The sequence below is a fragment of the Syngnathoides biaculeatus genome, chromosome 9 (assembly GCF_019802595.1).
Source record: "Syngnathoides biaculeatus isolate LvHL_M chromosome 9, ASM1980259v1, whole genome shotgun sequence".
Classification (NCBI taxonomy): Eukaryota; Metazoa; Chordata; class Actinopteri; order Syngnathiformes; family Syngnathidae; genus Syngnathoides; species Syngnathoides biaculeatus.
This window is the reverse complement of record NC_084648.1, coordinates 20,812,790-20,834,288: the sequence shown is the minus strand read 5'-3', so window position 1 is coordinate 20,834,288 and position 21,499 is coordinate 20,812,790. Positions and strand designations below refer to the sequence as shown.

Here is a 21,499-nt window from a genome sequence, read left to right as displayed (position 1 = left end):
CCCCCCCCCCGCAGAGAGTCCGGATCACAACTGCACTGGGATCGTTTTTCTTCTGCGACGCATTCAGTGGAGCAACAGGGGCGTCTTTAGGCAGTTGCGGGCTCGAGGCAAACGCAGGAGGGCCCCGGTCCCCCCCCCCCCCCACACACACACACACACACACATCCGTATACTGCAAAAATCATCATCATCGACAGCCAGAAATATGCATTTCAGAACATTCTCCTATGAAATCCTTCTTGGGAAGAAGGGACGTTACTTTGAGGACAACAAGGTTCAAATTCCGGATAACTGCCTTGAAAGAGGTCATCGATACATCCTCGATATATGAAGCCGGAAAAGCGGCGAGAAAGTTTAAAATTGTCCTGACACCCCCACCCCTAAAAATGGCCTCTCTCAAAAGGAAGAGTCGCCCTCAAGAGCTGTTGTGGCGCACGTTTGATTCCCGAACCACAGTGGGCGACGACAACTACAGCAACACCCGACAACTACAGCAACACCCGACTGTCACACGCCCGCTGAGGCCTAAACGGACAGCAAACATCCACAACTGAAGAAGCCTCGTGGATTAAACGTGAAACGTCTTCAACAAACCAGAACAGTCCAATTGCTTGGACTAGGCTCCGGCGACCCTTGTGAGGATAAGCCGCAAAAAAAAAACCCGGGCCGAGACTCAACCTTGGTGGAGAAAGGGTAAGAATGTCACAAACACAACATTTCTCATCACCCCGACAATAACGCATCCACTGGGGTTCTTTGAAATGTATTCCGATACGCTCACAAGTTACCTTAAAAAAAAAAAAAAAGAAAAAAAGTGCAGTCAGTCATGTAATTCATCTACCACAATAAATGAAAATTGAATTAAATTACTTTTGGATCACCCAAAGATCAAATATGACAAACTAAATTCAATATAAATATCTTGTTCTGCAAATGTTTAAAAATGTTGCGGGATTCAAATCCAAAACGTCAGAAGTGTGAGTCAGGTGTGCAAACCACTAGTGCACCGTGCAGCCGAGTGAAATGGGGGGGGGGGTAGTAATTAACCATAATGAATGAAGCTTTTGCGGTTAGCCGTGTCATCCCCTCCCCTCGCTGACAATCATCCCCCCCCCCACACACACACACTTCCCACTTTATGATTCATTGATGCTTGTGGCTAAAACTCCACAACCGAAAAATATTCCCAATATTCAATGAATATTCCTATAATCACTTTTTTTTTTTTTTTTTTTGCAGTAACTATCATACCTTCTTTGTAATGTGATTACATAATCCATTTGCATGTATTCCTTGACTGGCCAAACCTGCCCACGGTGAAATACGCTAGCGTCATACGTCATACTTCCTTTTTGTCGTATTTAGTTTTTCATATGGAACCGGTACCGTCATCAAGGGTGAGGGAATGATAAACGGCTCCAAATATGCATTTGTGCTAACAGAAAACTTTTAGGCTGGACGGCAAAAAAACGTCAGCAAAAGCTTGCTGCTGATTTTTCGTTAAAATTAAAGTCGAGGCGTTCTCGTGATTCTGGGCGGCAGGTTGCCTCAGCTGGAAAGCGTTGGCCTCACAGTTCTGAGGACCGGGGTTCAAATCCCGGCCTTTGCTGCGTGCAGATTGCATGTCCCCCCTCGTGCCTGTGTGGGCGCTCCGCTTTCCTCCCACATCCCCGAAACGTACATTAATCGGACGCTCTAAATTGCCCCAAGGTGTGATTGTGAGTGCGACTGTTGTCTGTCTCTGCGTGCTCTGTGATTGGCTGGCGACCAGTTCCGGGTGTGCGCCGCCTCCTGTCCAATAACAGCTGCGATTGGCTCCGTGGCTCTCGTGGGGATAAGCAGCTCAGAAAATGGATGGATGGACGGATGGACGGATGGTGAAATCTACCCACACAGGCCGAGTCACAAGGGGGTGTGCACTCTTGTGCAACCTCGATATTACTATTGCTTTTTTTTTTTTTTTTTTTCACTTGACGCGATTTGCTTTTAGCAGTTGAGCTGGACAGTTTTTCGGTCAGTGGCAGCAATTAAGAATTTCAAATAATTCAACTTGGACGGGAAAATGTGGCATTTGAAGAGGGGTGTGTCAACTTTTTCTACCCACACTATTTAAGAAATCACAAACGAGGAAGCAGCTGCACATGACTGTTGGGTTTTGGGAGAACTTCCTCACCAGAAGGTGGCAATGTCGAGCTATTTTCGCCACTCCAGAACGTCCTCATCCCCCCATTAGTAGCCATAAAAGTATTTATTGACGAGCCTAAACATTTGTTTTTCATACAAATTTTACTGACAGACAAGTTGGAGTGGTATGGTATTTATTTATTTTTTCCAATTTGGTGACATGTGTATGAATAGACAAAAATTCCCACTTTCCAACACTTTCCCCGAAGAGATGAAGCGCTTGCAGCTGGAACTGCGAGGTACTGACTCGGTTCCCGTTTTATGAGGAGCAAAAAATTGCTCAAGTTATGAATCGCTTGCCACTCAACTTGTGGTTTTCCCTTCTTGGCCAGTTTTTCTTGTTCATCAGCCAGTCGCTACTTCTGTGGAAGCGCATCGCGCCAGAAAAGTCATGTGCGGCTTATCAATGCCAGTGTGGTCTGTTTTTTTTTTTTTTGGCTTCTTGTTCTTTATTTCGCAACACTTCTTTCCCAGAGGACGAGTGACCTCAACGATAAGCGCAAAGAGAAAACAGACGCCGGAGCTTTTGGGAAGTTAGCGGACGCGCAACAAAAGCCCGACCGCAATTTGCAAGCAAATATGTGCCGCCGGGATTTGAATTCAAAATGCCACGGAAAATTTGATGTTGTAAAATTCACATTGTTGTTTCAAGGCCGTCACATTTTCAATCGCTTTATTTCACTTTAACTTGTCAATGTTAACAAATTTTCCATACAAAAAAAAAAAAAAAAAATCCACCTTTAAAATTCCAAAGCAATATTTTCACTCTCCTGAGATTCAACTGGCTACAATTCGCTGGCTGAAATTCAGTGTTTAAAAAGGCAAGGTTACTTCAGGTCACAACCTGACACCCAGCCAATCCAGTGACGATTTATTAGTGATGTCACCTGACTAAGAAAGCATCACTGGATTGGCTGGCTGGTAGACGGTTGAATTTCAGCCAGCGAATTGTAGCCGGTTGAATCTCAGGAGAGTGAAAATATTGCGTTGGAATTTTAAAGGTTGATTTTTTTTTTTTTTTTAACAAGGCGAATTTGTTAACATTGACGAGTTAAAGTGATTAGAATTTTTTTATTTGGCATTGAAAAGTTCAAGTGAAATCCAATGATTTGAAAATGCGATCGCTTTTGGAATAAAAATGTGAATTTTACAACCTCCAATTTTCAGTGGTATTTTTAATTCCAATCCTGGCGGGCACCTACAGAGGGAGTCCTCGGTCTATGACTGAGGTCCGTTCCTACAGGAGCGACGGAACTCGAATTTCGACTCAAGTCGGATTCCCCCTTTAGAGTCAGAATTTACGTTGAAATACTTTGTATAAAAAATATATTTATATATATATATATTGAAATTGTGGTAGTCTACACAATTCACCCACGGGACCTCGAGTTAGGTTACGAGGTTCCGCACGGTTACGCTTCCGGCGTTAGAGTGTGTTAGAGAGTTCCCGCCGTAATGGGTTCACTCTGTCGATGTCTGCAAAAAAACGAGGCTCGCTCGTGCGTTCGACACTCCGCCTCCGACTCCGTTTCTTCGGCGCTACACTGGGCCGGCCTTGAGGCTCGGTGGCAGCCTGCCGTGCTTGCCGGCCCTGCGACTGCACGCCTGCTGTGGACAGACTAGTTGACGGTGCCGGGGACGACTTTGTCGCCTCACCTGAGTAAGGATTGTTAGCCAAGCCTTCTCTTCCAGGGACACCTGGACCACTACGCCATAGTAGTCCGTAGGAAGGCGAGACTGCAGCAACTGCAGGTCCTCAAAGCCGTAGATCTGCCAAACGGCGTGACTACAGCCGTCTTGGGAACGTCAGAGGGTTGCACAGGGACCCGGTGATAACCGCGCACCGGGTCGACCTCGGAGAACAGCCTTCTGCCCGCCCGGTGGGCCGAGAAGTCCTGAATCTTGGGGGACAGGGTAACGGCCGGGGTCGCCTGTGTAGCGCCCAAGAAACGGAGTCGGAGGCGGAGTGTCGAACGCAGGAGCGAACCTCCTTTTATTGCAGACATCGACAGAGTGAACCCATTACGGCGGGAACTCTCTAACGCCGGAAGTGTAACAACAAAAAACAGTCCGTGCGGAACCTCGTAACCTAACTCGAGGTCCCGTGGGTGAATTATGTAGACCACCACGAAATAAACGAGATGATGTACTTGGCATGACTGCTGAGAGGCGGATGTTGAAGAAGAAGAAGAAGAAGAAGGGTTGGCTGTGCGAAGGAACCCGGTCCCCAGTCCCCAGTCCTCAGTCCTCAGTCCTCTCCATCTCGACAAGTATCAAAGAACCTTATTTCTGGATCATCGTATCCGACGTAGGACCGGAACCCTTCGCGTGCGCTAAAATACGGGCGTTGTCTTTAACAATTGTCACCACGGTCGAGCGACTGAAGCCTCGGTGGCGTTGGCCTGTCTCTCCTTTCTCCGATCTTTTTATGATCGTGAGCTTCGTTTCCATGGTAATGGATTTTCTTTTGGCACAGTTTTCTTCTTTGGGGCCATCATGTCGAAAGAGGAGGGCGAAAAATGCAAAGATACAAACACGGACGAGCATTAGCCAGACAAAATGGCGGAAGGGGGACCGTCTTAATCCGAGGACTCCCAGTATTTACTTCAAGACCACAAGCGCTTGTTTCCAGTGGCGCCGCTCGCTGGGCCGAGAATCCGCACTGCGGACCGCAGAGATGAAGGTCGGGAGGTCGGGAGAGCCCCCAGAGTCCAACCGTTGGGTTCGACTGCCAACTTTAGTTAGCCAGCGTTCGTGGGGTCTTTTGCACCTGCTTCTTGGGACAATGTGCAACTTCTCCTTCATCTGTCATTTTTTTTTTTTTTTTACAAGGGACAACTGATTAATAAGCTTGTGATTGGCTGGCAACCAGTTCAGGGTGTACCCTTCCTCCTGCCCGCTTGTGAGGATAAGCGGCTCAGAAAATGGTTAGATGGATGATTGATTAATAAGAGTAGTTAACTGCTTATTTTTCCTCTTGTGACCTCGTGAGGATAAGCAGCTCAGATAATGAATGGATGGATGGATGGATGAAGGTATTATGATGGCAAAAGTTTGTATAATTTCAAATCTAAGTATGCCGGACAAAGTCTGCGGGAAAAAATGGATGATCCACCCAAGTCGCGCAATGGTTAGCTCGACGTGTTCCGCATTATTGCCGAGACTCCCTTGCATACATTGCTTTTCTTTCTTTTCACAATATGCTGTAGTTCATCTTCAAATGATTCCTATTTTGGGCAAAATTTGAAATCATACTATATTCATGATTGTTATACACTTTTTGAAGACCTGTTTGGCCATTTTTAATGTAATGCGATTTTTTTGTTCTCGTATCGAAAGCGTCCAGATTATTTCTGTGCAACATTCTAACTGAATAATCATTGAGGAAAAACTGAAATCTCCATATTGAAAAAAAAAATCAACTGTACCACACAGACGCAGAGTATATGAATATTAAATTGCTTAAATTGTGAGTCTTTCCAGTCCTCACAGTTCTGAGGACCCGGGTACGATCCGTTTGCATGTTCTCCCCGTGCCTGCGTGGCTTTTCTCCGGGTGGGCACTCTCAATCCCCCGTAGGTGCGATTGTGAGTGCGGCTGTTTGTCTCCATGTGCCCTGCGATTGGCTGGCGACCAGTTCAGGGTGTGCCCCGCCTCTTGCCCGTTGACAGCTGGGAGAGGCTCCGGCACTCCCTGCGACCCTCGTGAGGATAAGCAGCATAGAAAATGGATGAATGGATGTCAGTCCGTCCACCGTTTCCAGCTAAGAAACTCCCATTCGCGATATTGTCCTACCATTTAACAAATCGTAATTCCGCCGGTGTAACTGTGGACGACATTCACAAAAGATATAATATTTGTTACAGATGATTATGGTTATGGTCAAATTTGTAATTAAACACCGGTGTGTGTGTGTGTGTGTGTGCGCTCAGCTGTCTCGCAGTGACTTTAATATGATGTGGTTAAAACCTGAGCCAGTGCTTTGGATTTGTGATACCCTGAAGATGGTAATTAATAACATTAACAATACATTTATTCTTTATTGTAAATTGATCTTCATCTACATGTTTACAAGGATTATATTAGTTAATCCTTTGTATACAATCTTGCATAGAGGTAGGTGTCCTTGGGGCGGGGGTCGTGAAAGAAAACATGAGAAGCACGGCGTTGACAGGCCCGCCCGGGCACGTTTAAAAGCGTTCATCGCTGGGAAAACAAGTCGGGCAGCCGTTGCGGATCCCCTTCCTCAAAACTTTCAAGGACCATAAAAGGGGTGGCGGACTCCTCCCCCGGGTTTTCCAGAACTCGGTGACATCTCCAGAAACCCCCAGCGGCACTCATCAGCGTTTCCTTGAGCGCGTTCGGACTTCCTGGTGTTGCCTCACTCGCGGATTCAAGTTTGACACCAACAAAAAAGGTGACACATTCCCAGTCTGTGGATTTGTTTTCCAAAAAGGTTTATCGCCGAAACTCCGGTATCCTTATCCATTTACACCGTAAAGATAAAGAAGCGGGGTGAAAAAAAACCTGAGCGATGTGAAATCTCTGACTCACGTCTGATTTTCCCGCCATCTCCTTTTCCCATTATGAATTCTTTGCAAGTGGCGGCAGCAGCAACTTCTTTTTTTTTTTTTTTTTTTTTTTTGCCAAAAGATAGCGTCGCGCGGCAAAGTCAAATAATTATACAAATCCTCTGTACGTACGTTACTGTTGTTTACTTCCCTGCATGCTCCGTGCGCAGACGCACAACAACTGCGGGCGCAAAGAGATTTCGTGTTCGCCATTGGCATCAAATGCACAAAAGCGTCGTCAGGGCACGTTAAAAAGGATGTACCGGAGTTCCCGGCCTACAGAGCGCACCTGGTCATAAGCCTCGGTACACAGAAAGAGTTTAACGCTAGCGTTAGTGCGGTGCTAGCGTTAGCGCCACGCTTGTGTCAAACCAGGTGTGCCCAGACTTTTTTACCCCAAGATCTACTTTTCAAGCAGCAAGCCTCTCACGAGGTACCGATGACAATGGCGTGGGCGTGGGCGTGGGGGGGTGGTGGACTGATGATGATGATGATCCTCCCAAACCATTTTAAGGTTAATGTTACGTTGCCTCCTATATTTCAAATACAAAATGAGCTTTTTTTGCACTGTATTGTCTGTGCTTTCATCCTGGATCTGGCTGTGCCAAGGTGGAATTTAAAAATGACACACCATCTCATCCTGCACTTTCTACTTTCGCTTGAGAGCAGACCTCAAAAGACAAACTCTCATCCAGTTTAACCACTTTGTCTTCGATTAGTCACATACTCTTGACAGTTACTGCATCTTAAAACAACACCATTTGTTTTTTAACTTTCCCCATTAACATCAAAAGTAAACATCAGCAGCACGTCTAGCTCGTCTTTGCTCTACGTTGCCCGGACTATGTTGCTAACTCAAGCGGCGGTGGTGGGCGCTGTCATTATAAGACACACTGATGGGCTGCGTACGTACTGTAACATTTGTAATTATGAGTGTGTGTGTCATTAAGGTTAAGGTAAACTAAGAAAAAGAGAGCGTGGCAGCGCAGCAGTCGTTTTTTTTTTTTTTTTTTTTTTTTTTGCGAAAGTTCCATGTGCTGCCTAAAAGAAACCAGCGGCTTCTTCTTTTTCCCCCGCGATCAACCAAGACTGCCTCGCGTTCGACTGGATCGACGCGTTGAGCACCCCTACGTTAAACTCTTTCTGTGTACCGAGGCTTATAACCAGGTGCGCTAACGCTAGCGCCGCATCACCGCATTAACCGCAGGGTTGATAGCGTGTGGTAAAAAAAGTACAGTCGTATACTAATAAACGAAATATAACTTAACCCGCAATGCTAGTTAAAGAAAGAAGGGGCATCGTGAAAAGTGGAAAATAAAAATGGCTGCCACCCCGACTAATAAATTGGTTTTGTACATATGCAAGGGCGGCACGGTGGATCAGCTGGTAAAGCGTTGGCCTCACAGTTCTGAGGACTAGGGTTCAAATCCCGGCCCTGCCTGCGTGGAGTTTGCATGTTCTTCCCGTGCCTGTGTGGCTTTTCTCCAGGTGGGCACTCGGGTTTCCTCCCACAACATTAATTGGACACTCTAAATTGCCCAAAGGTGTGAGCGTGAGTGCGGCTGTTTGTCTCGATGTACCCCACCCGCCACCTGGCCGTTGACAGCTGGGATGGGCTTCAGCACTCCCCGTGACCCTTGTGAGGATAAAGGGCTAAGAAGATGGATGCATGGATGACTTCCACAGAAGCAGTGAGTCAGCAGCGTTTCCCGAAAAGTGGAATATCAAAATAATGTGGAACTGCGTGAGTGATCAATCCTGGCCGTTTTTAACCCCCCAAAGCGCGTTCACCAAATTGAAGTTGAAGAATTTCAAAGCAGCGCATTTATGAATTGGATTTTGTGTACAGTGTCCCTTGAAGGAAAGTATTTGGCCCCAATCCCGAATTCCAATCCTGAGAGCAATAAACAGCGAGGCCGATTGTGTTGGCGCCGGATTGCTATCACTCGGGGAATGGAAACAAAATTCATTTTCGGCAGTATTTCTTTGCAAAAGGGCTATTAGTCAAATGAAGTGCCTTCCTCACACTGGACCGACCGTCATAACAAAACATTGCGCTCGGATTCAAAAGTATAAACGGATCTCGACGCCGCGCGCGTTTAATCAACATTTTTATTCTTCTCATCAGTCCGCGCTTGTCGACGCAGGCGGTGACGGGCGTCACGTTGGCGTCTTCACAAAATCATTATTTTAATTGGCACTGCCAGCATCAGAATTTGTTTGTCCGGTCCGATGTTCCGTTTCTGACGTCGCAGTCCATTTGTTAGCGACGGTCGGCAACTTCTAAAACCTTAACAAAGATATGGATGATGGAAAAAAAAAAAAAGAAAAAAATCTTTTGGGCAGCACGACAAAGCGACCGACCGGTTAGAACGTCGGTCTCACAGTTCTGAGGTCCAGACCTTCCCAGATCCCGGACCTTCCTGTGTGGAGTTTGCATCTTCTCCCCGTGCCTGTGTGGGTTTTCTCCGGGCACTCCGGTCCCCCCCCCCCCCCCCCCACAAAAAAATTCACTCATTGGACACTGTAAATTGTTAAGATATATCAAATGGACGCCGCGCTGGCTCGGCTGGAAAGCCTCGGTCTCGAGAGTTCTGAGGTCCCGGGTTTAATCCCGGACCCGCCTCTGTGGAGTTTGCATGTTCTCTCCGTGCCTGCGTGGCTTTTCTCCGGGTGGGCACTCCGGTTTCCTCCCACATCCCAAAAACACGCATGAATTAATGGAGACTCTAAATTGCCCGTAGGTGTGATTGCGAGTGCGACTGTTGTCTGTCTCGATGTCTCCTGCGATTGGCCGGCAACCAGTTCAGGGTGAGACCCGCCTCCTCCCCGTTGACAGCTGGGATGGGCTCCGACACTCCCGTGACCCTCGTGAGGATAAGCGGCTCAGATAATGGACGGATGAACTTTTGAGAAAGTAATCAATTACTACGGCCGTCGTGAGTCAGCAACTTCACGAGCTAATTACTGCAGTTTTCGGCCTCCAAAGTCCTGACTGCTATGGAAATATGAATTCAAGCCTTTTATATTTCCAAAAGTGGGAAATTTGAGTTCATTTTAGGCAATCTCGTCGTGCGATAATTAAGGGCGACCGGCAGACAAACGTTTGCCTGATTGCCATCGTTGTGATGAAATGGACGCGACGTTTCCTCAACGTTTACGTGGCCGAGCACCCGCGAGTGTCACATGTTTATAATATTTGCGAAGCTTCGCATTACGCGATTTGCTGAAATGAGAAAAGTCTTCGGAGAAATTAGCAGGAAGTTGCGGCGAGCATCGTGTTCAGGTCGAGCCAACGTACGTGCGTTAATTCTGCTTCGTCACCTCAAATTCGTCTCGCGTCGTGGTTTGAAACATTCTGCAAATAAGGAAACAATGACTTCTATGACCTCGACAAAGTATTACGGAAGAGCGTTAGAATGTGTAACGGTACAAAATACATCAGATGTAACCGCGAGAGTGAAAAGATGACACAATAAAGATAATCCCCGACTCCGTTTAAACTCGCGACTCATTCACATTTACTTCCCCTTTTCATCATTTTCTCATTGAATAAGGAAAAAAACAAAATTGCTCTTGTTCTTTCTTTTCTTTTTTTTTACCTGCGTCTTGTACACACACACACACACACACACACACACATATACATATCCAGTGAAGAAAACAAGTATTTGCTACATCGCAATTTCTCCCACTTGGAAATCATGGAGGGGTGTGAAATGTTCATGGTAGCTGCACGTCCACTGTGAGAGAGATCATCGAAAAAGAAAAATCACAATGTATGATATTTTTTCAAATGATTTATTTGTGTGATCCAGCTGCAAATAAGTATTTGAACACCTGTCCATCAGCTCGAATTCTGACCCTCAAAGAGCTGTTCGTCCGCCTCTCAAAGTCCGCCTCCACTCGCATGAATGTTCCTGCATCCGATGCACCTCTGTGAGGTTGTTAGCTGCAGAAAGTCACCCGACCTCCCCGTACAATCAGTAAGACTCAAACTTGTAACGTGGCCAAGGCCAAAGAGCTGTCCGAAGACACCAGAGACAAACTTGTACAACGCCGCATGGCTGGAAAGGGCTACGGAGCAGCTTGGTGAAAAAAGATCCACTGTTGGAGCAGTCGTTAGAAAATGGAAGAAGCGAAACGTGACGCTCGACCTCAACCGGAGTGGAGCCCCGTGGCAGATATCACCTCGCGGGGTCTCAATGAGCCTCGGAAAGGTGAGGAATCAGCCCGGGACCGCACGGCAGGACTCGGTCAACGACCCGAAAAGAGCTGCCACCGCCGTTTCCAAGGTGGCTGTCGGTAATACGTCGTGGTTTGAAATCGCGCGTGGCACGGAAGGTTCCCCTGCCTAAAGCGGCACGTGCCAAGCCCCGTCTTAGGTTTGTCAAGTCACGGGGGAAAGTTTTGTGGTCAGACGAGATGAAAAATGGCTGCGGTAACCGTGCTTGGAGGAAGACCAATGACGAGTTCCATCCCGAGAACACCGTCCCTACTGTGAAGCACGGGGGTGGTAGCATCGTGCCTTGGGGACGACCGCGGCCGTCTATTGTGAGATTTTGGGGAGCGACCTCTTTCCCTCAGTCGGGGCCGTGGCGGGGGTCTTTCGACACGACAATGACCCGAAGGACACGGCCGGGAAAACCGAGGAGTGGCTCCGTAAAGAAGCACGTCAAGGTTCTGGCGTGGCCTCGCCAATGGAAAATCTTTGGAGGGAGCTGAAACTCAGCCAGGACACCTGTCTGATCTCGAGGAGTGGGCCAAAATCCCTCCTGCAGTGCGCGCAAACCTGGTGAACAACTACAGCAAACCTTCGACCTCCGTGACTGCAAACAAAGGCGACTGTACCAACTATCAACATTGGTTTTCTCAGGTGTTCAAATACTTATCTGCAGGTGGATCACACAGATCAATCGTTAAAAAAAAAAAAATCAAAGATTGTGATTTCTGGCTTTTTCTTTTTGGATGATTTTCTTCACTGTATATATACACGTATATGTGTGCGTGTATGAAATGACTTTTTGTCAAGGAGTCCAAGTGAATGGAAGCCATTTGCAAGGTTGCGCCACACTTCCTGTTGCAGCAGGAGCCGTGACTTTGATGAGCGGCGCTTTGACGTGCATCAGCTTGCAGCGTTTGCGTCACGGCGCCTCGCCGAGAGCTTTCTCATGTACTGCACAAGTGATTACAATGATTGTATTTGTTGAACTCCAGAAGAGGCTTTTACTTTTTGTCTTTTTTGGCTCGCCCTGCCGTCGTTATCGCTCATCAGATCTGATCGCGTCTGTTCTCACTTATTCGCCAGTGCCACCTCGTTTGATTATTCAGAGTGCAGATTTTCTTTTTTTTTTTAAAATTCAAATTTATTATGACTTTTGCAATAAACTCGAATTACGATAACATATATCACTTCAACTAATATTAAAGTGCATTTAACCTTTCAGTCAAACATCCAAAGTTGAACAACCAACCCAAGAAAAAAAGAAAGAAAAAAAATCACATTTCAAAAGAAATGGCAATAATTGGAAATATTTGGAAATTGAGTGTTTGACAAAATGTCCCCGGTTTGACTTTGGGAGAATTTCCAATGCGGTTTAAGCAATGAAGTTAAGCAAAGCAAGCAGATTTGAGATTGTATCGTAAAAGAGGCGGCGGCGGCGGCGTCCACCAAAACTGAAGAACAAGACAAAACTCATTTTAATAATTTTCCTTTTCAATAAAACGATTGCATCCATTTTTATTCCAATATTTGGTTTGTTTTATTTCTGGGATGACCACACGCCGATCCAAACTCTTCATTCTTTTGGATTCAGGTGTTTTATTAAACTGCAAAAATTATGATGACTTTTGCTACCGAATTTGATTCCGTTGTGTGATAACGACGGCAAAAAAAAAAAAAAAAGACTTTTGGAAGGTTGCGGGCGCTTTTCAAGTCCCTGCAGGTCACCACATTGGTGTGTTAAGTGGGAATAAAACGCCTGGTCGTGGTTTTCCTTCTTGACGAGCGAGCAAAGGGAGACGTTTGTAACGTATTCATTCACGTAGGTACGCCGTGCATTTTTCAGTGGGAACATGACTCCCCGATGACATTGACTTTCTCGTGTCGAATGATTTGTCACCAGTGATTCAGTTATCAGTTGATCAATTTGAAGGTGAGTGATGGGCAACATGAAAAAGACGTAAAAGGTGTCGCGCATTCCTCTCGCATAATCCGATTGCGCAAGTTCACCTGTATTTATCAGTGACAGGCTGCTGCGCGGGTGTGCCACGGGCAGGTCACCTAACGGTGAAATTATGTTGTTTACCCCCCCCCCCCCCCCCCCGCACAGTTGTAAATTCCCACTCGACTGCCAAGTGCCCCGTTTTGCGCAATCTCCGCATGAGCTGACTCACGCGAGGGGCTATAAAAGGAGGAAGTCTCCCCTTCGGCACTTCACTCAAACAGCAGAGAGCTCAAAGTCTCCTGAAGGAAGCTCAAAGCAAACGCAACAAGTCGAGAAAAGCGCACCGTGACTTTTTCTCAGCGAGCTTTTTGAACAGCGCCGTCGTCCTCTTTTATTTCCGACTTTGAGCCGTCGTCCGATTTGAGAAGGTGAAAAATGATGAGCAAAGCGATCCTCGGCGCTCTGGTGGTCCTGCTGGCTTCTGCGGCCGTCAGCGAAGGTAAGCGTGCCTCGTCGTCGCCGCTGCGGTCGTCTTCCGACGTGTCCCTCCGAGCTGACGTTTCCCTCCCGTTTCCCGGCAGCGATGGCCCTGAGAAGTCTGGGCGTGGAGCTGCACTGCCGCTGCATCCAGACGGAGAGCAGGCCCATCATCCGCCACCGCATCGAGAGGCTGGAGCTGATCCTTCCCAACTCCCACTGCGAGGACACCGAGATCATGTAAGAAGCCCCTTTTCCCCCCGCTTGCCACTCCAAAGTGCCCTTTTCCCAGACGGAACGCTCGTTCTGAAAGGCCTTCTGTTTCCCGCTTGCAGCGCGACGCTTAAAAAGAGCGGCCACCAGGTGTGCCTCGACCCCAAGGCCGACTGGGTCGAGAGAGCCATCAACAAGATGCTCGAGAAGTAAGTCCGAGTCCATTCGCACGTCACACGCTCGCAAAGATTCAAACTCGCAGCTCACGAGACGGCCACATTGCACACGTGTCCCAAAAGTCAAACAAAAAAACTAAAAACTTTTGTTTTTTTTTTTTTTTCCCCCAGGAGCAAAAGACGCTGAGCATCCGCGCAAAAGGGGGACAAATTCTCCGCCGGCTGCTTTTCCAAAGACTTGAACAAGTTTGCCCGAGGGCTCCTTAAGAACCGAGCAGAACGGCTTACTTGAAAAACCGTATGAAGGTCCCAACAGACAAATTGTTTGTATCTGATATTATTTATTGTCAGCGTTTGGACATTCCCGCTGTGTGTGTGTGTGTGTATGTGTTGCTGCCCGAGTGGCTACCGACTGTTACTATTCTTATTGCTTAAACTTATGCCCAATCTATTTATTGTATTTATGTGAATGCAATTTTTGTATTTTTTTGCGACACCTTATTGTTGAATAAAAAAAACAGATCAAAGTCAAACTATTTGCTTCTTGTATTTTTTTTTTTTTTTCCTGTGACATGGAAAAATGTATTTGAGAAGATGGTGAGGTGTGAACTTTGACCCGAACGTGTCCGTTCTCCGGCCACAAGGTGACGTTCTCCCTCCCTTCGTGAAAACGCACCTCGACAGCAATGATGACCATAATTTTAAATGAATGGCGCTTGCGTCAAAGCAAACTGGCTGCGATGGAAAATGCGAGGTTATGATTTGATTGGACAGCTTTCAAACGCTATTAATAGAACATAAATGAAGCCAAAAGGCAAAACGCACAAAAGAATCATTTCACTTTCTTCGTCGTCGGTGCTCGGCTGATTTATGATTTATTTTACTTTTTATTATTATTTATTTTTATTTTATTATTTATGATTTGATTTATTTATTGATTTATTCACTCCCGTCAAAGATATGCTACGGTCCAAAATGTCGGATCCGCCCCAAAGTGTGAAATGCAGTGGTGCAATCTTGCATTTTTGCGTCATTTTTCATCTTCAAACATTTTCATTCAAAATTCAATGCACTGATATTTAGTACTGATTTGATATTTCTACCATCATGTTATCGTTACAGGATTCAGTTCGATTTGTTTGTGATTGAGTGTGATTAACAGTAACTGTCATTTTTTTCTTATCAAGCAAGCGTAAAGAAAGGTCAATCAAAGACAGATAGATAGATAGAGAGAGAGAGAGACAGAGAGACAGACAGACAGACAGACAGACAGACAGACAGACAGACAGATAGATAGATAGATAGATAGATAGATAGACAGACAGACAGACAGACAGACAGACAGATAGATAGATAGATAGATAGACAGAGACAGACAGACAGACAGACAGATAGATAGATAGATAGACAGATAGATAGATAGATAGATAGATAGATAGATAGATAGATAGATAGATAGATAGATAGATAGAGATAGATAGATAGATAGATAGATAGATAGATAGATAGATAGATAGATAGATAGATAGATAGATAGATAGAGATAGATAGATAGATAGATAGATCGATCGATCTGTGAGGCCGTTCCGTTTAAGGGCGATGTTGTAAAATAAGTTGAAGCCATTCTTGGGCAGGGTGGCAATTTTTCGCTTATATTGAGCTAAAAGACTCCTAACAGGCCGCAATCAAAGAAATAACACTTCTTTTTCGTTTATGGTTAAGTTATACGATAACAATAAAAAAATCAGAATCAGAATGAGATTAAAACACTTTCAATATTTTGACATACTGAAGGATATCATGCGTGAAAATCATGATGTCCCAAAAATGGGACGCTGCCCTCGAATGGGTTCAAAATGCTGTAAAACTCTTTTAATGGTCACAGTTTGTGTGGCCCAGTCACTCACAGTTATTTTTATGAACTTTCTTTGTTTTGAATATTTGCAGCAGGACTCGGTTCTGTAACAGCTGCCGAAAGCGCGCGCGGGGGGGGCGTCACTCGTACTCGTCAGCGGCAAGAGTTGAGCCCTTGGCTTCACCCGATTGCCAATATTGCGCGTGGCCGCTAGAGGGCGTAGTTGCACATTGCTGTATATCATAGCGGGCTGTGTATTGGTCCGGCTGATCCAGTGACTTAATAAATAGCGATGTATTAATGGTCTGCTTCAGGCCTCAGTCGGCCCGTTTGTGGTCTTTCAGCACCGCAACAAACGCCATCTTGGTTTTTCCGCCGGCCTCCGTATATGCCCACGCGCGCTGCGACGACTCGACAGGCGTCTGCTGTTGAGATGATTTATTTATGTGCGGGGGCGGGGGCGCGCCCGTGCACCCGGCGCAGGTGCCCTCGCGCACACGCACACGCGCTGTCACCCGAATGCGCCAAAAGGAAAAGTCGACGCTCAGCACCGGAAGTGCAGCGGTCCTAAGTGGAGCGCTTTTATTTTTTAGATTTTCATTTTTGCTGCAACCAACCATCCTCCTCCTCACTCCGCCCGTTTCTCCTCCTCCTCCTCCTCCTCCTCCTCCTCCTCTTCATCATCAGACCTCCTGCAGATGAGCGCCGGCCGCGTGTGCACGAAAGGCTCCGCGGCACTTTTGACGAGCAAAAAAAGAAGAATAATAATAATAATAAAAAAAAAGCGGACGATCAGCGTGCGGCGGCTCTGACAGCGCGCGCGCGCCCGAGAGCGAGAGCGGGAGAGAAAAGACACCCCCGGGGGCGCCGCTTCCACCATGGCGTTAACGATCTGCACGAGGTTTACCGACGAATATCAGCTGTTTGAGGAGCTGGGGAAGTAAGCGATTCATATCGTCGTCATCATCATCATCATCATGGCTGTATTAAAATGTCAGCGTGTTACGTAATCGGCCGCCTTGCTTTAAGGACAAGTATTCCAGCCCCCCCCCCCCTCCCCTCCTTCCCCACTGCGCGTGCACGAATAGACGTGAGTGGGCGTGTGTGTGTGTGTGTGTGTGTGAGGGGAGGGGGGGGGGGTTGCCATGTTTAATGCAACCGCGTCCAGTCCCCTCCAGATTCGTCTTCGATTCCGGTTTCTGTTTGTGTTCGTCGTTTGCTGCTCGGTGGGGTGACGTCGTTGCCCCGTCACGTTTCCATATTGCAACGCATGTTGTGAAATGACACAAATGTACACACGCACATACGTAAGGCAGCTTGCTCCTCCCCACGGGGGTGGGTGGGTGTTTTGCCCCCCGTCGGGTCGGGCACGTGTGGTCGTTCTCTGGCCGACCCGCTCGGCATCACTTGCTCAAGGGATGCAAACTGCGACAGAAACCATCCTCGACCCGAAAGCTTCCGAGATTTCGATTCCGACCGAGACCGGACCGCTCCAAAAGCCATTTTATGTTGCGCGTGAATAATGGAGCCGTATCACTTCGGAGACCTTTGAACTCCCCCCCCCCCATGCACTTTAAGCCCTCCGGTTTTCACACCCGCAAAAAAACGTGCCAAGCGTGTCGCCGTGGCAACCCCTGCAAGAAAAAAGCCAAAATTCGCTTCTATTCTTGTCGACTTTGTTGAATATATCATAAAAGTAGAACGTTCGGAACGGCGCCTTCTGTACGTCGCCCAATCAGAAGTCGTCCGTTAGCGGGGACGGAAGCCGAATTCGACCACTTTGCCGTCATTCGCGGTGAGAGAGAGATCATCAAGCGCGCCCTGGGAAATCATCCGCTTTCGCCAAATTGGTCCGAAATTGGTCGCTCATCTTTGTTCACCTGACTTTGAGTGGCAGACCAATTAAAGGCTCTGCTACTTAGATGGCGTGAAGTCCCCAGCGAAGGCGCGTAACGAATCGGGTCCATTGCGTGCGTCGTCACTTGCGAAGGCCGAACGTCACGTCGGGGCCGTTGGAAACCGAGTTGTTGCGCGGACAGAAGGATTCGCGACGAGCGTGGACACAAGAAGTGGACGCAACGTGGTTCTTGCCGTTGCAGTCGGTGGTGAAGGTGGTGCTCGAGTTTTTCATTGAGCGGGATGGACGTGGTAACCGATCGTCGATCGACCGCTTTACGGTTCATCGCATCTCCAAGAGCAAACGTCCTCAAGCGCAAAACCGAAATCTGTGCTTTGGGAACGACATGACGGCGCCATGAGAAGATGGTTTATATGTCGCGATTGAATATTTCACCGCTTGTTCCTCAACGTTGTCGTGGCGTCCCCATCTCATGAATGGGCCGACTGACGGGCAGAATTTAGATTCTGGCAAGCACTCATCGACGTTATGCTGTAAACCTTCACGGGCAGCTTTGCCTCATTTGACCCCCCCCCCAAAAAAAAAACAAAAAAACAAACGGCTCGCTGTCGAGGCGAGCTCAGCCGCGCACAGATGCACTTGACACACGCACTTCACGGTCAATCCATCGGTAGACGAGTACGCCGGTTACGTAACGCGTCACGCTTCCGGCGTTTCTTCACCAAATCCCTCAGAAAACGGCGAGCTGCTCACTTTGCAGAACGCCATCAAAAATGCCACGCGGATCAGTTTCTCCCCCCCACCCCGCACGACGCGCTCACGGGTCGGAAAAGGGAAAATGCGCACAGAGCCACGCGGCTTCGCTCCCGCCCAAGGCCGCATTTCAAATATAGCTGACCTACTTTTTCGGGGGTCTTGGCGCACTCGCCGCCCAGAGCGTGCCGACTTAGCGCCTTTGTCGGTTGTGATGGCGAAATCGTGACGGGGTCGTGACGCCGAGTAGCTGAAGCGACGCACCTCGCGCTGTGCTCCTTTTGAAGTGGGCCTGCTCACAGGTGACCCCCACCCCCCCCCCCCCCCCGTCATCAAATTTGACGGGCTCACTCAACCAGGCTTAACCTCCAACTCCAGCTAACTAGCGAGCTTGAATTACATCGCCTGACGGATTTCTTGCCGGATTACTTCTGCCGTCATTTTTCGACCTTCATGAATGTTGGAAATTTGTCGCAGGGAAAAGGAAACCAGCGGGAACTCGCAATGAGGTCCGAGAGAAAAGGTGGCAAAAGTAGAAAAGCTGGTAGCAAAAAAAAATCTCAACAAGAAATTTGGTCGAGCGATAAGATTGTTGTGGTGTTTGTGTCGTCCGTTTCTCAAATTCTTTCCTTCCCGTGTGGAATTTCTCCGCCTCCGCCGATGACCGACAAGCTCACGGGCGGAGCCGCTCAAATGTTGCCTCGGTTCTGCGGGTGGACCCAATCGTCGTTTATTTGTCAGATGCGTGATGTTATTGCGTCGCCCGCCCTCGATCAACACCTGCTTTGCACGTAAAAAGAAATTGTTTTTTGTGCCTCGTGTACATATAACGTAACGTCCGCCACACTCTGACCCATTTCCGGGGGCGTTTTGTGCAGGGGAGCCTTTTCCGTGGTCAGGAGGTGCGTGAAGATCTCCTCAGGTCAAGAATATGCTGCCAAAATCATCAACACCAAGAAGCTCTCAGCCAGAGGTAGGCTACCGACGCACGGTGCGGCGCAGTTAAGCGATATTGCCGCCCCCCACCCGGGCGACGGCGCTTTGGGTTCTAAGTGTTAGTTGGGAGGACGAGACACAAACACTGTGAATTGCACTCATACACGGAAAGTGTGTTCTGAATGGATCGAGAGCTCTGGCCGGTCTCGGCGTCCCAGGGGCAGATGTCGCAAAGCCGACCTGGTTCTTTCGCTTCCGTCCCTGGAATTGTAGCCGCTGGCACTGCTTGCCTGCGGCGTGGAACCGCAGATCCGGTCATGTACTGTCGTACGTTCTTGCGCTTGATGACACTCCACCTCCAGCTCACAAGCAAATGCGCACGAATGACACGCGTGCCACCGAGAGTGCGGAGTAACCAATCCCGTCTCGCGCCGCCTTCCGCTCAGCCAACGGTGCGCCTTCGTGCCGCTGTGAACCAACGGAGGTCTAAAAGCCACAGAACATTTGAAGCACAACAACTGCGATTTGCCCACCAAAATTCATGCACTTCGTCATCTTGTGATTTCATCCTCCAGTGAATCCCCTTTTTACGTCAGGTGATACGTTGCAGACCCACCCGGCATTGGCGAAAATCCACGCTAGAAACAAAAGACGATCTACGCTTTGCTTCCGAGTAGCGATTCCCAACTGAGGAGGCTCACAGGCAATTTCGTTTTTAACGGGACAAAAAGTCAGACGCGCTAAAACAAGACAAGAACGCTCGCAAGGTCAAAAGTCACGTTCATACGCTTCCGCAGTATTCCTCACTAGGCCACGCCCCCCCCCCCCCCCCAAGCACTCAATTGGGACAAGTGTACACTGGTGACAATTTGTCAATACGTCTTGTTATTGATGATGCTTTTACATAAAATACTGAGGTCTTGTTGGCTTGGAGAGTGTGGTAAGGAAGCGAAGAAACGGATCCAGCGGGGCGGAACGGTTGGCGGAAGGTGTCCGGTGTTCTATGTGACACAAGAGCCTCCGCCGGGATGAAGGGCAAAGTTTATAAAAACGGCGGTGAGGCCACGATGGACGGATTCGAGACGGTGGACAGGAAGCAGAACCGGAGGTGGCAGGAAATCAAGATGTTGAGGTTCTCGCTCGGAGTGAGCAGCTTGGATAGGATTAGAAATGAGCTCTGCAGAGGGACAGCCAAAGTCGGACGTTTTGGAGACGAGGTTAGACCGAGAGAGCGGACGTCGACCGTTTGGACATGTCCAGAGGCGAGAGAGAGAGCAAATTGGCGGGAGGGTGCCGAGGATGGAGCTGTCAAGGAAAAGAGAGCGAGAAGAAGACCAAAGAGAAGGTTGATGGATGTTGTGAGGATGCACGAGATAGGCTCGGATAGAAAAAGATGGCATGCTGTGGCGACCCCTAACGGGACAAGCCGAAAGGAAAAGAAGAAGACAGAGGTCTTTTTGTTTATGGATGCAAATTCTTCAAGATAGACTTAACCAGCCATCAATTCCACGCCATTATTCATAAAGAATTCTGATTCATACTCTTCTTCCAAGGATCGTCACTTTTCACGATCGTTTACGGTTGGCGCCGCCGTCACGGCCGTTTGGTCAACACGCCGGAAGCGCCTTCTTTCCCCTCCGTTGAAGACGAACGATGATGTTTTGCACCTGCGGCCGTCTATCGGCGTACGTAACGTCGATGTTCCCTTGACAGGGCTCCTGCCGTGGGCCTGCTATTTGCACCGTCTATTCCTGTCTTCATGCCCTCCTCGTCGCTCCATGTTTCAAACGTCTTCTCTGACTCCGCCCCGCCCCGCCCCGCAATTTGCTCTTTGGCCGCCTCGTGTGACCGCGTAGTGGGCCCCGCCGTCGGTAATCGACGCCTTTGCGGCGAGATCGGCCGTCCGCCGCGCGGCATGCTGGGAAAGGTGTAAAAATAACCGCCGAGGGCTACCTCACCTCATATGCATTCGGCTTCAGCGCGCCCACACACGCGCGGAATATAGCTCTGTTTTTTTGTGCTGGCGTGTCAGATATGGTTTTACCCTCTTCCCGCGATAAGCCCCCGGCGTTGCTTTGCCGCTTCGGTTTCCTTTTGCCTACCCGGGACTCTTTCCCTAAGTGTGCGTGTGTAAGCATAAAGAAGAAGCGAAAGGGATTTAGTGTGGGGGGTCGCTTGTGGAATATGAAATGCAATTTTGCAATTTGTGCGTACGGTGTATCTGGTTTTGCACCCCCCTCCGAGTCCCTCAGTCTGAAATCCTGCTCGTGTCGCATCCCATGAAAAGCAGCAGATGAGTCAACGCGTGC

The 21,499-nt window shown here is 48.2% G+C and overlaps 2 protein-coding genes across 2 annotated transcripts in view; both read left to right on the top strand.

Annotated features, from left to right (window-relative positions):
- Nucleotides 1-488: 488 nt before the first annotated feature.
- camk2d2 (calcium/calmodulin-dependent protein kinase (CaM kinase) II delta 2) overlaps nt 489-21,499 on the top strand; it is a 53,130-nt gene continuing 32,119 nt past the window's right edge. Inside the window, exons 1-3 of the mRNA XM_061831027.1 lie at nt 489-693; nt 16,331-16,583; nt 19,133-19,227. Of these exons, the coding sequence (XP_061687011.1) occupies nt 16,522-16,583; nt 19,133-19,227 (157 nt within the window). The 5' untranslated portion in view covers nt 489-693; nt 16,331-16,521. The remainder of the gene's footprint in view (nt 694-16,330; nt 16,584-19,132; nt 19,228-21,499) is intronic.
- Nucleotides 9,299-14,315, top strand: cxcl8a (chemokine (C-X-C motif) ligand 8a). Its single transcript, XM_061831030.1, has 4 exons — nt 9,299-13,421; nt 13,504-13,639; nt 13,735-13,821; nt 13,960-14,315. Exons 1-4 carry the CDS (start codon nt 13,358-13,360, stop codon nt 13,973-13,975), a joined length of 303 nt encoding a protein of 100 aa, XP_061687014.1. The 5' UTR covers nt 9,299-13,357; the 3' UTR covers nt 13,976-14,315.